The 12,393-nt window shown below is 37.8% G+C and overlaps 2 protein-coding genes across 2 annotated transcripts; one reads left to right on the plus strand and one right to left on the minus strand.

Moving 5' to 3' along the window:
- The first annotated feature begins 3,581 nt into the window (after positions 1 to 3,581).
- On the plus strand, positions 3,582 to 6,461 carry LOC6042641. Its single transcript, XM_038263278.1, has 3 exons — positions 3,582 to 3,920; positions 5,705 to 5,825; positions 6,113 to 6,461. Exons 1-3 carry the CDS (start codon positions 3,657 to 3,659, stop codon positions 6,397 to 6,399), a joined length of 672 nt encoding a protein of 223 aa, XP_038119206.1. The 5' UTR covers positions 3,582 to 3,656; the 3' UTR covers positions 6,400 to 6,461.
- LOC6042646 (multiple coagulation factor deficiency protein 2 homolog) lies at positions 6,458 to 7,254 on the minus strand. The gene is made up of 3 exons (XM_001853124.2): positions 7,019 to 7,254; positions 6,730 to 6,953; positions 6,458 to 6,670 (listed from the first exon to the last, which is right to left on the minus strand). The coding sequence occupies exons 1-3, from the start codon at positions 7,165 to 7,167 to the stop codon at positions 6,528 to 6,530; spliced, it is 516 nt and encodes a 171-aa protein (XP_001853174.2). The 5' UTR covers positions 7,168 to 7,254; the 3' UTR covers positions 6,458 to 6,527.
- Between the last annotated feature and the right edge of the window lie 5,139 nt (positions 7,255 to 12,393).

The raw sequence follows: 12,393 nt of genomic DNA on the forward strand, positions 1-12,393 counted from the left end.
ATAAACCATATAAAATAAATCAGAATTGTTTTAAATCAACTGTACATGTTTTAAAAATGGAAATTTCCATTTTAAGCAATCATTACACCCAAAGGAAATATATAGCTCAAAATCTGCAACAGTGGATTTGCTGCAGAAATTGTTACATTTTATAACAGATTTTGCAGCAAGCTCATAGCTCAATTTTGCCCGCGTGTAGACGTGTCAGCGATCTGCAGTTCTCACCAACACATATAATGCTGGCGCATCCCCGAGCAACACTCCAGATAAAACATTATGTTCGCGCTCTGTCCCTCATTAAGCGTCCATGGCGCGGTGGTAGCGTGTCGGCTCAGCAACCTAGAGGTTGATGGTTCAATCCTCGTTCTGTCAAGATTTGTTTTTCTGCAATACAATGTAACTGTCGGGTTACCACCGGCTCACGAGCGCTACCGAGACTCCCTCATGTAGCCTCAGGGTCGGCATGCCTGCGGTCCTGAATCGCGGTAAGCTGGGAAATGCGTCGGAATCCAGTGAAAACTCCACAACTTCGATCGAACTCTTCTCTATTTCCTCCCACTTTCTTAAAGCTATCTGACCTTCTCTCTGCTCTTCCTTCTTCTCGGGGCCCCGTACTCCGACTCAGCTTCCGGTGACGCCGCTTCCTCTCCTTCTGTTGTGGTTGCTGCTACTCGCCGTCATGCGGCGCAGCCGCTGCCTGCAGCTCCGGCGCTCGCCGTCTCGTGGCGCAGCCTCCGGGGTTGGTGTACTGGATGGCGTACTCGACCGGCTGCGGTCGTTAACGGTTCCTCCTCGTTACTCACTGGTCGGCCTGCTCTCCGTCGTGGATGGTTGCGTCCTACGACCTTCGGAGCACCATCGAGGGTGTCCGGAATACCCGGATGAGGAGCAGGCTCGACACGGGTCCACGTCCGGTTGCGGACTGGGTTTTGGCGTACGAAGTACGAGGGGTCCTGGAGGCGACGGTCAATTTGAGGTTAGGTTGATCATGACGGTTGGGTTTGTTGATAAGGTGGATGGGATTGTTAGGGTAGGCTCACTGGCGGATAAACGGCGTACCTGATGTCCTCCAGCTCCTTCCTGGTTCTAGCTGGGACACTTCTAACGGTACTGGTTACCGTGCACTCGTTCACTTTGAACTTTGCGTAGCAGCGGAGTTGTAACGTTCCGACTGCTCGCTCTAACGTTGTCCGGGCAATAGGACGAATCTAGGGAAGTCCTGGACGGTTGTCGTTCTACGTCCTTCCCCTCCTCTTTCCGCGCCTTTTCCTTGACCTTCCAACCTACCGTCATGTCACCTCTCTACCGCCCACTGCCGACGAGGTCCTCTGGTGGTCGGTTTCGGAAGCTTCTGCTGGCTGCGTTCTTGGTGGACGTCACTTGCTGGGTCGTTTACCGGAGACAAAACACTTGACACGCGAACACTTCCCAACTTTTACATCAAACGAATAACAAATCGCGTAAATCGCGGTAACCTTCACGAGTGAGGTTTCGAACGGTTACAACAATCAATCAGCCGTTGGTAATGTCGATAATTGTCGGTAACGGGCAAAAATGTCATACCCCTGTATCGCAAAAAAATGCATGAGGACAGATTTCATGCAGATTCTGATATACCTATACTTTCATATACTTTCATGCCGCCATGTATCACAATCATGTGACCGCCGGTTGGGTGTATTTTTTGCCCTCTGACTGGGAAGCATTTTTGAAGGACAAAGGGATGCAAATTTTAAATTAAATCTCAGATTAGTTTTCAAAAAGACGTAAGAGCCATTGGTAAACAAAGCCCTTTTTGCATCGGTATTCGACCTACTTACGAAAAACCAATTTCTAAAATGCTTAAGATTGTGCATCTACACGTCCATCCATGAAATATTGCTTCAATTTGGAGAAAAACGAAAATTAGTGCCGGAGGTCACGATGGCTCTTACAGCTTTTTGAAAACTCACCCGGGAAATTCGCAATGGCCTAACGTTGCATAGAATATTTGAAAACGTTACTTAATCCATTAGGTGGTTGGTCCTCACATTCTTATAGTAAATACATTCGGTCAAAGTAGTATCATTCCCCCTTAACCCTCTACTGCCCAATTTTTTTTCAATTTTTCCCGTGTTCAGGAGGTCTTTTTGAGCAACTTTTGTTCTACGAAAAACTTTACTTCTCTAGTTTTATGTTTTTCTTGTTTCGTTTTTAGTATTTTTATTTACATTTATCTTGTTAAGTTAATGTTTGTTTTTAGTAGTATTTGGCCTATTCTACCACCACCACCACCTAGCATTACATTTTACCTATCTAATTTTTTCATGTTTTTACAGTCACATTTTTCAATTTTTTGCTTGTTTTCACATTTTCTGCTATAAAATGGCACCATAATCATTTAAGTTGTAAAAAAATGCGTCGAGGCATAGTCTGGGACACTAGAAAAATTACTGCATACTTCTTTTTGCTGAAATGTAAGTAAAAAAACACAGCCAAAGTTGACATTTTAAAAAACATTGGCAAAGTTAGATAAAACAAGTAAAACTCCCAACCCATTTAATTTTTAAAATGGACAATATGTTTATCAAAATATCTGATACCCGGTTTCAAAAATGTGTATAAATAACACTAAATTGCTTAAAACTTTTGATAGGTTTTGTTATCGTTGGAATGATCTTTTAAATACCTTTCTAAAAATGTATCACAAGACGAGTTTTCTTCCAAAAACCACCCTTCATACAATCTTTTGGACCTAAGCAAAAATCGTTTTTTAGCTTAACTTTTTGATTACTAAACTTCACTTTAATAGGAACATATTGGAATGAGACAAAACGATTATAACCGGTTCAGCCAGTGCCGAGATAATTGAGTGACAATTTGTCAGTGCACAGTCAGAATTTTATTCGATATGTATACGAATTCTAGCAAGTGATCAGTTCGAACTCGTGATCGAGTTCGAACTGAAACTGATATTTTTGTCTTCTTTACTTCTCAACGGAAATGCATTTCCTTGTAAAAGCTAAAAGATAACCTTACGATAAGATCCCAATGGGTTGCCTATAAGTTTTCAACAACAAATTATATAACACAACAATGAAACCCTCCGACAGATTAGATGTCCGCGGCATGTAGCTTAGTCAGTCAAATTGCCAAATTTTCCGCATCGGTTCAACCAAGGCTCACCAAGTGAGTGAATCCAGTGCATCACAACAACACAACCACAATTCGCAAACGAGGAAGAGCACCTCACAAAACAATGGCAGCCAGAGCTGTGACATATGGCGACAAGGCTTCCCCACCTAACAGAGTGCCCTATTGTGTGTGGGCAGTCATAAGAAAAACGTCTCTTTAGAGGCACGGGCAAAATTGAGGAGCATATTTGAAAAAAAGTAGTCAATTTGAGGTTGTCTCTTTCACCCTTGTGGCTTAACCGGAATGATGAAGGATTTTTTAAGCGTTTTTTTTTTCTTTATTTTTGTTCATTCACTACTTGGAAATAACCCAGCAGGTAGGCACATTCCATCACAAAAGGGACATTAGAAAAAGATATTTATATTACTCCAAGTGCTGGCAAGGGCTCAGTTTTGTGTAACCTGTCATCGATATCAGAACGAAACCTCGTTCCGACCAGAAAGTGGCGTAAAAAGTGTTTCTAAGAAAAGTGCTCAAAAATCATGAGACTCTGGAGGATTTCACAGCTTGCGATTGGCGCCCTGCTTTTGGCCCTGATCATCAGTGAGATCAACTGCAGTGACTTTGATGGAAACGATCTGGGCTATAACGCAGCAGGAAATGGATACAGCAGACAGCAGCAGCAGCAAGCTTCAGGTGGACGAGGTTTCGCCGAAACTGCCAAGGATTTGCTGACGAGTCCTGCCGGGCAGTTGGCGGTTTCGTTCGCGAAGGAAATGATCAGTCGATCCGCTGGAAACAGTCAGGTGGATAGACTTGGGTCGAACATTGGGGATGAGTTATGTACAAGAACGTTTTGAAGCTGGTTTGAGTGTTGCTAGTAGTTCACCAAAGCTAGAAGTAGTGGGCGTACTCTAGACTGTAGATTGAAAAAGTGCACCGTCAGCTGATTTCAGTTTGAACAGATTCTGATCTATAAAATGTGAAGAATTTAAAGTGCTCTTCAAACTAGTGGTCCTATTCAAACTGAGGTTCGGGGTAAAAAAAAGGTTGAATTTTGGCTTTTTATTGTTTAAACCATAGAACAAAACAAGACCTCAACGATATTTTTTCATTCAAGTTTTTGCAAGCTTTGTGGAACATTTCTAATATTATTAATTTGAAAAAATATTTGAAAAGAGAATAAAGGTTCGAAATTTTTAAACAGATGAACAAATAAGATTATTTCTCATTTTTTTAGTAATTCTTCTTAAAACCAAATGCCAACTAAGAAATTGTTTCATATTTAAATTTGGTAATATGATATTGTGTTGAAACGATCTTTTGGAAAAACATTATATTTGTGGTTTTTGCTTTCTAGAAAACTTTTTCTTGCAAAACACATATTTTTAACAATGATTTTTTGTCACACGCAGCGATATTCCGAATGTTTTATATGTTGAAAAACTGTTATAGACAAAAACACACCTTTTGAGCTAAAGAAAAGTAAAGACTGCAATTTATTACAGTTTTGTTCTTCAAAATTTTTTTTTTTCTTTTGCAATTTAATTTTTTTAAAGATTTATAATAAGCCAACCAATTTTCAATATAATTTCCATTAATGTCCTATTCCCCGGCCAATTTTACATAAGAATCACTTATCGACAGAAAGGAATATGTTTCGTTCCAGAGATATCGAATTTTAAAGTTTTAAGTATTTGAGATTACCTAAATTAGCTTTATTCGCCGCATCTGCTAGAAGCACTCAGTCGCGCTGATCAATAATTACTACCCTTCGATTTTTTGGGAGGGTACAAAAAAGGTGGGGTTGGTCCAATTTGGATGAAATTCGGGATTTTGCACGTTTTGATAGTCTTAACAGCTCTGCCAAATTTGAGCAGAATCGGAGATGGTAATTTTCAAATTTGCATTTTTTCTTGCACGCTTCAGGTGGAATGACCCAAATATGTTTTTGATGCATATTTAGTACATTTGAAAATTAAGTTTTTATTTTTTCCATTGCCCTTAAATTTACAAATATTGACAAAAACATAATAAAAAAAATAATTAAACGCTTTGGACTTATGAATTTAGGACTGTGAATATATTATCCAGAATAGTCCTCACAGTTCTTAAAACTATTCAGCATACTCCAAATCGATAAGAAAATCTTTTTCAAACTTAAGAATTTGTAAACAAGTTTTCTGAAGACTTGTTTGGCTCCCGATCGATTATAACAATTGTTTAAATTTTTTAAAGTTTTAAAAAAAGCTTTTGGCGGCTGTTCATCTTTATTTCACCTAAAATCAAAATATTTCAAAATAAGTCCAATCATGATGAAAATGATTATCAACGCTGGTAAATGTTTTTTAACTAGTTTTCAGTTGATTGCACGTCTATTTCTATTGAAATTTAATATTAAAGAAAAGGGGGAGGGACATAAATTTTTGAAAAGTAATTGCAAGGGTCTAGAATCATTTTTTTAAATCAAGAAATTGTCCGAATTTGATAATTAATGTTTAAAAAAAATCGAATATTACATTACATTTTCAATGTCACGGTTAAAGTTTAAATTTTAATGTTTGTACCATTTTTCTCGTTCTACCCGCAGGTCCTAAGTTTAAATCTCACAAACTTGCTGATTCTGTTCCTGCTGAAGGCACTGATCTTTGCGGCTGGCCTGATTGGCGCCGGAAACTGGGGCGGCTTCGCCCGAGGAAGAAGCATCGACGGTAAGTCTGTTCGCGTCTAACCTTCAACGCGAAACAGGGGAAAAGCTCAAAAGTGGAAAACTACTCGCATTGTTGAGTCACCTCATAATTAAAGCGCGTCACAACACAACAACAAGTGGCCATTGTTTGACGCCTCTAGCCGTAAACACAATAACCAGGAAAATTATCTGGGTAAATTGGGCGACACACAAAAGTGATGCAATTTTTCGCAATCATCGTCGGTAATCGTGATTTCCTTCTTGTTTTTTTTTTTTTACTTTTGCTTTTGTTTCTTGGTCGACGCCCAGGTTCGTCGCAATTTTTCCAAGCCGGTGAAACTGGGCTAATGCTGGGTTATCTGGCCGCCGAGGGTTCCGGCCAGGAGGGTTGCATGCTGCAGTCCGCGTGCCGTTCGCCACAAACGGCCCACGAGTATGCCCGGGCAGCGCGAGCCCTCGTCAACGGGGCAGAAATCTTCGATCCGGAAATTCCCAAAAACAGCAAATATCAGCAGATGCTGCTCCAGCTGGACCGGGCCATCTCCGAGGGATCCCAGGGAGCACCGTGCGAAATGATTTATCCCTGTCATTTGTGAAGGATTTTTGTGTAGTGTCTTGTGTGAGCGATATTGATGCCAATAAAGTAAGCAGAAGAGAGGGTTTTAAGAGTTGTTACTTTTACTGTATATCACAAATGAAAAACAAAATATAAATCAAATTTCATTTAGCCAGAATCCGGAGGTGGCGTCTCAGTCGTATCAACTTTCGTGTTCCAATCATCTGTACTTATCGCTTTCATATACTCTGGATAGGTAAGCAACCCATTTTGGTCCAAATCCGCATAGGCAATGAAGTCATCAATTACATCTAAAATTAACCAAAAAATTACTCCAAGCTTTGCACTGTTAAACAAACACTGCACTCACCAATCACCGAGTTCTCCTCCGAATCGTGCTCTTTTTCCCGGTCCAACTTGTGCACGTGGCCATCGGAGTGATGTGTGGCGGCGTGCAAAATCTCCAACCCATCCAGGTGATCATTATTGTCGGAATCGTGCAGCTTGAAAAAGTAAAAGTTCTTTTCCTCGTCGCTCATCTTGGACAATTCATCCTCGCTAATCGAGAGTTGTTTCAAGTCTTCTTGAATGTGTCTATAAAAAAATAAAATATTTACAAGGCTCCCAAACAAAATCCCCAGCATCCAGCCCACACTCACTCATCCTTGGCGTGAAGATGTTCGTCCAGCTTCCGATTTCGGGCCGAGTAGCCTCCCCGTGGGTGATGTGGTCCTTTGACCGTCGCCAGTTCTAGGTGGCTTGCCACCATCATTGTGTGCAAAATTACCAGCACCAACTGTACCATCATTACGATAGTGAATTTTTACACGAAAACTTCGTGAAAATCTGAACTGCTCTCCCTGCACAGACGTGTACGTCTACACTGTACCTGTGACAGCAGCTGTTTTGGCAATCGATTTTCGTCCTGACAGAAGGCGCACATGCGCGTTAGAATATTTTTTATTTCTTTTGCACTGTGTGACAATTTGCATATGTTTGAGGTTGTATTGAATGTTTAGATTATAAACTTTTCCAAATATTTTTATTTTAATTTTTCAGCTCAATTCTCAGATTTTTTGCAAATTTTCTAATCATTTTGTGACATATTTTTTGTACTGTAAATTTTGTCCATACTGTCTCAACGCCAGAATACGCCGTTAGATTTTCCTTACAAGTGCAAATGACCAAAAAGTCCAAATTGTCCAAAATTAACAAAATTACTAAAATTTCCAAAATGGTTAAAATGACCAAATCATCAATACGGCGAAAATGACCAAAATTACCATATTGACAAAAATGAGCAAAAAGGCCAAATTTACAAAATGCCCAAAATGACTAAAATTACCAAAATGACAAAATGAACAAAATGAACAAAATTACCAAAATGTCGAAATTTACGAAATATTCCAAAATAACCTAAATGACCAAAATAACGAAAATTACGACAATGACTAACATGACTAAAATGACGAAAGTGACGAATTATACCAACATGACAATAATGACCAGAATGAACAAAATGACCAAAAAAACGAAAGTGACCAAAATTACCAAAATGACCAAAATGACTAAAATGGCCATAATGACCAAAATAACAAAAATAACAAAAATGACGAAAATTACAAAAATCACCAAAATGACGACATTTACGAAATATACCAAAATGACCAAAATAACGAAAATGATGAATGGACCAAAATGACTAAAACGACCAAATTGACCAAAATGAACAAAATGACCAAAATGACGAAAGTGACCAAAATTACCAAAATTACTAAAACGACCTAAATGACCAAAATGAACAAAATGCCCAAAAGACGAATGTGACGAAAGTGACCAAAATTACCAAAATTACCAAAATGATCAAAATGATCAAAATTACCAAAATTACCAAAATTACCAAAATTACCAAAATTACCAAAATTACCAAAATTACCAATATTACCAAAATTACCAAAATTACCAAAATTACCAAAATTACCAAAATTACCAAAATTATCAAAATTACCAAAATTACCAAAATTACCAAAATGACCAAAATGACCAAAATGACCAAAATTACCAAAATTACCAAAATGACCAAAATGACCAAAAGGACGAATGAACCAAAATGACTAAAACGACCAAAATGAACAAAATGACCAAAATGACGAAAGTGACCAAAATTACCAAAATTACTAAAACGACCAAAATGACCAAAATGAACAAAATGATCAAAATGACGAAAATGACCAAAATGACCAAAATGAACAAAATGATCAAAATGACGAAAGTGACCAAAATTACCAAAATTACCAAAATGATCAAAATGATCAAAATTACCAAAATTACCAAAATTACCAAAATTACCAAAATTACCAAAATTACCAAAATTACCAGAATTACCAAAATTACCTAAATGACCAAAATGACCAAAATGACCAAAATTACCAAAATGACCAAAATTACCAAAATGACCAAAATGACCAAAATGACCAAAATGACCAAAATGACCAAAATGACCAAAATGACCAAAATGACCAAAATGACCAAAAGTACCAAAATTACCAAAATGACCAAAATTACCAAAATGACCAAAATAACCAAAATAACAAAAATGACGAAAATGACCAAAAGGACGAATGGACCAAAATGACTAAAACGACCAAAATGACCAAAATGAACAAAATGACCAAAATGACGAAAGTGACCAAAATGACCAAAATTACTAAAACGTCCTAAATGACCAAAATGAACAAAATGACCAAAATGACGAAAGTGACGAAAGTGACGAAAGTAACCAAAATTACCAAAATTACCAAAATGATCAAAATGACCAAAATGACCAAAATGACCAAAATGACCAAAATGACCAAAATGACCAAAATGACCAAAATGACCAAAATGACCAAAATGACCAAAATTACCAAAATTACCAAAATTACCAAAATTACCAAAATTACCAAAATGACCAAAATTACCAAAATGACCAAAATGACCAAAATGACCAAAATGACCAAAATGACCAAAATGAACAAAATGACCAAAATGACCAAAAGTACCAAAATTACCAAAATGACCAAAATTACCAAAATGACCAAAATAACCAAAATAACAAAAATAACAAAAATGACGAAAATGACCAAAAGGACGAATGGACCAAAATGACTAAAACGACCAAAATGACCAAAATGACCAAAATGAACAAAATGACCAAAATGACGAAAGTGACCAAAATGACGAAAGTGACCAAAATGACCAAAATTACTAAAACGTCCTAAATGACCAAAATGAACAAAATGACCAAAATGACGAAAGTGACGAAAGTGACGAAAGTAACCAAAATTACCAAAATGACCAAAATGACCAAAATGACCAAAATGACCAAAATGACCAAAATGACCAAAATTACCAAAATTACCAAAATGACCAAAATGACCAAAATGACCAAAATGACCAAAATGACCAAAATTACCAAAATTACCAAAATGACCAAAATTACCAAAATTACCAAAATTACCAAAATTACCAAAATTACCAAAATTACCAAAATGACCAAAATGACCATTGGTCACTTTGTCACAATAATGAAAATGACGAAAATGACCAAAAAGGCGAATGGAACAAAATGATGAAGTTGACCAAAATAAACAAAATGCCCAAAAAAACGAAAATTACCAAAATGACCAAAATGATGAAATTTAGGAAAGATACCAAAATGATCAAAATAACGAAATTGACGTAAATGACTAAAATGACCAAAATGACGAAAGTGACGAAATATACCAAAATGACCAAAATGGCCAAAATGACTAAAATAACGAAAATGACGAAAATTACCTAAATGACCAAAATTAAGAAAACGATAAACTTTAGCCATTTTGGTCATGATTAAAATTATCAAAAATATTTTGACGGAAATAACAAAAATATACACGGCAAATTTTCATGTTTGCTTTTATAATTTCACCTTTAGGTTATTCAAAAACAATCAAACAGTAAATCTAATTTAAATTTGGTTCATTAGACCTTTACTTTAAAAACTTTGTTAAGGTTCATATGAGACATTTTGTAGTGTATATGGGAGTGTTCTTTTATTACGTAACGAAAAAATGAATTTTTTGACCCCTTTCCCCTCGTAACAAAATGTCCATACAATTTAAAAAATCATGTATATAGCGTAACACGGCCTTCGACCCTCCTCCCCCCAACTGCGTTACGTAATAAAAGAACGCTTTTATGGAGCTAGTGGCACATGAGAAAAATAATGGGCGATTGTAAAAATGTTTAATAATTGAACATTTATCTTGCGTTTTGCGTTCGTTTTATTATTTTTTCGATTTTACGAGTTTAATTTGAATGGGGTGTCATTAAAATTTGAACAACTTTTGCAACTGCCTAAAGGCTTGAAATTTTTAATGTTTATGATCGAGAAATCGTTATCTCAAATTCTTATCATCCAAATTTTTCAATACTTTTTTTATGCATGGCAATGTTTTTTTTTTAATTTTTGATTAATGATTCTTAATAGGTTTGAAACACAGATTTGTGGAAGTCTAAAAATTTAATACGACCGCCTGCACATAAGTTGAAAGATAACATTATCCTCAGTTATCTTTCAAAAATTGCGCGGTGACAAAAAAAAATCTCTTTAAAAGTGACTTTTCCACCTGTCGCAGCATATCAATAACTTCCCTTTTCTCCATCTAACTCTCTTTCCGCTAAAGAAGTGCTCAACAACTGTTTAAATCCACTTTGGATTTCCGAACAATTTACATTTAAAAGCACTTATGCTCTCCTTACACACTCGCAAACGAGAGAGCAGCCCACCATCATTCCCGAGGTATGTCCTCACCAGGAGGCAACATCCCTCCGACTGGTGCCAAACAACCCCTGCCTGCCCTCGTCGTCGTCGTCGTCGCCAATGTCACCGTCAATGAGCGCTGAAATACGAAACACGCTGCTGTGCGCTGAGGCCCCCGCGTTGTTAAGAGAGTGCAGTAATTGCTATTGAAAAAAGTCTAATTTATATTATGAACGACATGTTACACTTGGCTCGAACTGCTCGGAGCCGGAGCAACTCTCCCCCTTTTTCTTTGCGTGCACGAGGAAATATGAGTGTTCTGAGTAGGGTCAGGGGTGCCCAAAATCGCAGGAAGTGGTCGTTTGATGTTGGTTTACGAATTTTCGTTTCGAATTTTTTGGTCAACCCTGCAACCCTGAGCAAGAAGAGAGATTTGGAGGCTTTTAGGAATCGAGAGCATTTTCCGCTCAAAGCCTGTAATTATCGCCTGTGCTGATGCCTTAGGATGGAAGTTGCTGCATTCATATTTAAAAGAACCGCACACGGAATAACAAAGTATTGTTCGATGAATGCGAAATGGATTTCGGTCATCTCTCGCTCTGTGCAGAGACACTGTGAGATGTGTGAATTGAGATCAAATGGCAAAACCCATTGGCATTGCAAGGTGGTGGCAAGTGCTCTACAATTCTGCAACGTCAAACCTCGACCAGAACAACAGAACAGAAGGGAAGACCAGACCGGGCCATGTGGGGTGACTCCACCCCCTGATGAGTACCCTCGGGGTACGCATATGTCGATTTGAAATGAGATTCAATTTCTATTTCCATTGTGAGCTGGTTTGCGGAGAAGGAACACAACCATACCACCAGCACTACAGCAGCACTTGCTCAGCACTAGATGTTGCTCAAAGAGGACCTGGGTGCCCGGATTCTGCTGCGGCATCCTATTAAAATTAATAACAATTCAAACAACAAACGATAATTATGCTCGAACCGATTTACCGGAACGCGTTTGAAGTTGGAAATTGCGCCATTTCAGGAGAAGCAGTGCGCACTAATCTTCTATCTGTGTATTCTATCGAAAGACTGGATTATAAATATTCATCAATTTCACCGATATCGATTTTTGACAAATATTTCTTCACATAACCTATTATGAGTTTCATAGCTAAAGCAACATACACAGAAAAAAATCAATTCTCGTAATCGACTGTATTGCGCCGAATTGGGATAAACCATGTCTGCAAAATAA

The sequence above is a fragment of the Culex quinquefasciatus genome, chromosome 3, assembly GCF_015732765.1.
Source record: "Culex quinquefasciatus strain JHB chromosome 3, VPISU_Cqui_1.0_pri_paternal, whole genome shotgun sequence".
Lineage (NCBI taxonomy): Eukaryota > Metazoa > Arthropoda > Insecta > Diptera > Culicidae > Culex > Culex quinquefasciatus.

Excerpts from the sequence above, each read along its gene's own strand:
- LOC6042641 (XM_038263278.1), top strand. The coding sequence starts at position 3,657 with ATGAGACTCTGGAGGATTTCACAGCTTGCGATTGGCGCCCTGCTTTTG. Across the intron at positions 3,921-5,704 it reads GATCCGCTGGAAACAGTCAG|GTCCTAAGTTTAAATCTCAC; the intron begins GTGGATAGACTT and ends TTCTACCCGCAG. Across the intron at positions 5,826-6,112 it reads CCGAGGAAGAAGCATCGACG|GTTCGTCGCAATTTTTCCAA; the intron begins GTAAGTCTGTTC and ends GTCGACGCCCAG.
- LOC6042646 (XM_001853124.2), bottom strand. The coding sequence starts at position 7,167 with ATGATGGTACAGTTGGTGCTGGTAATTTTGCACACAATGATGGTGGCA. Across the intron at positions 6,954-7,018 it reads CATCTTCACGCCAAGGATGA|ACACATTCAAGAAGACTTGA; the intron begins GTGAGTGTGGGC and ends ATTTTTTTATAG. Across the intron at positions 6,671-6,729 it reads GGAGGAGAACTCGGTGATTG|ATGTAATTGATGACTTCATT; the intron begins GTGAGTGCAGTG and ends GGTTAATTTTAG.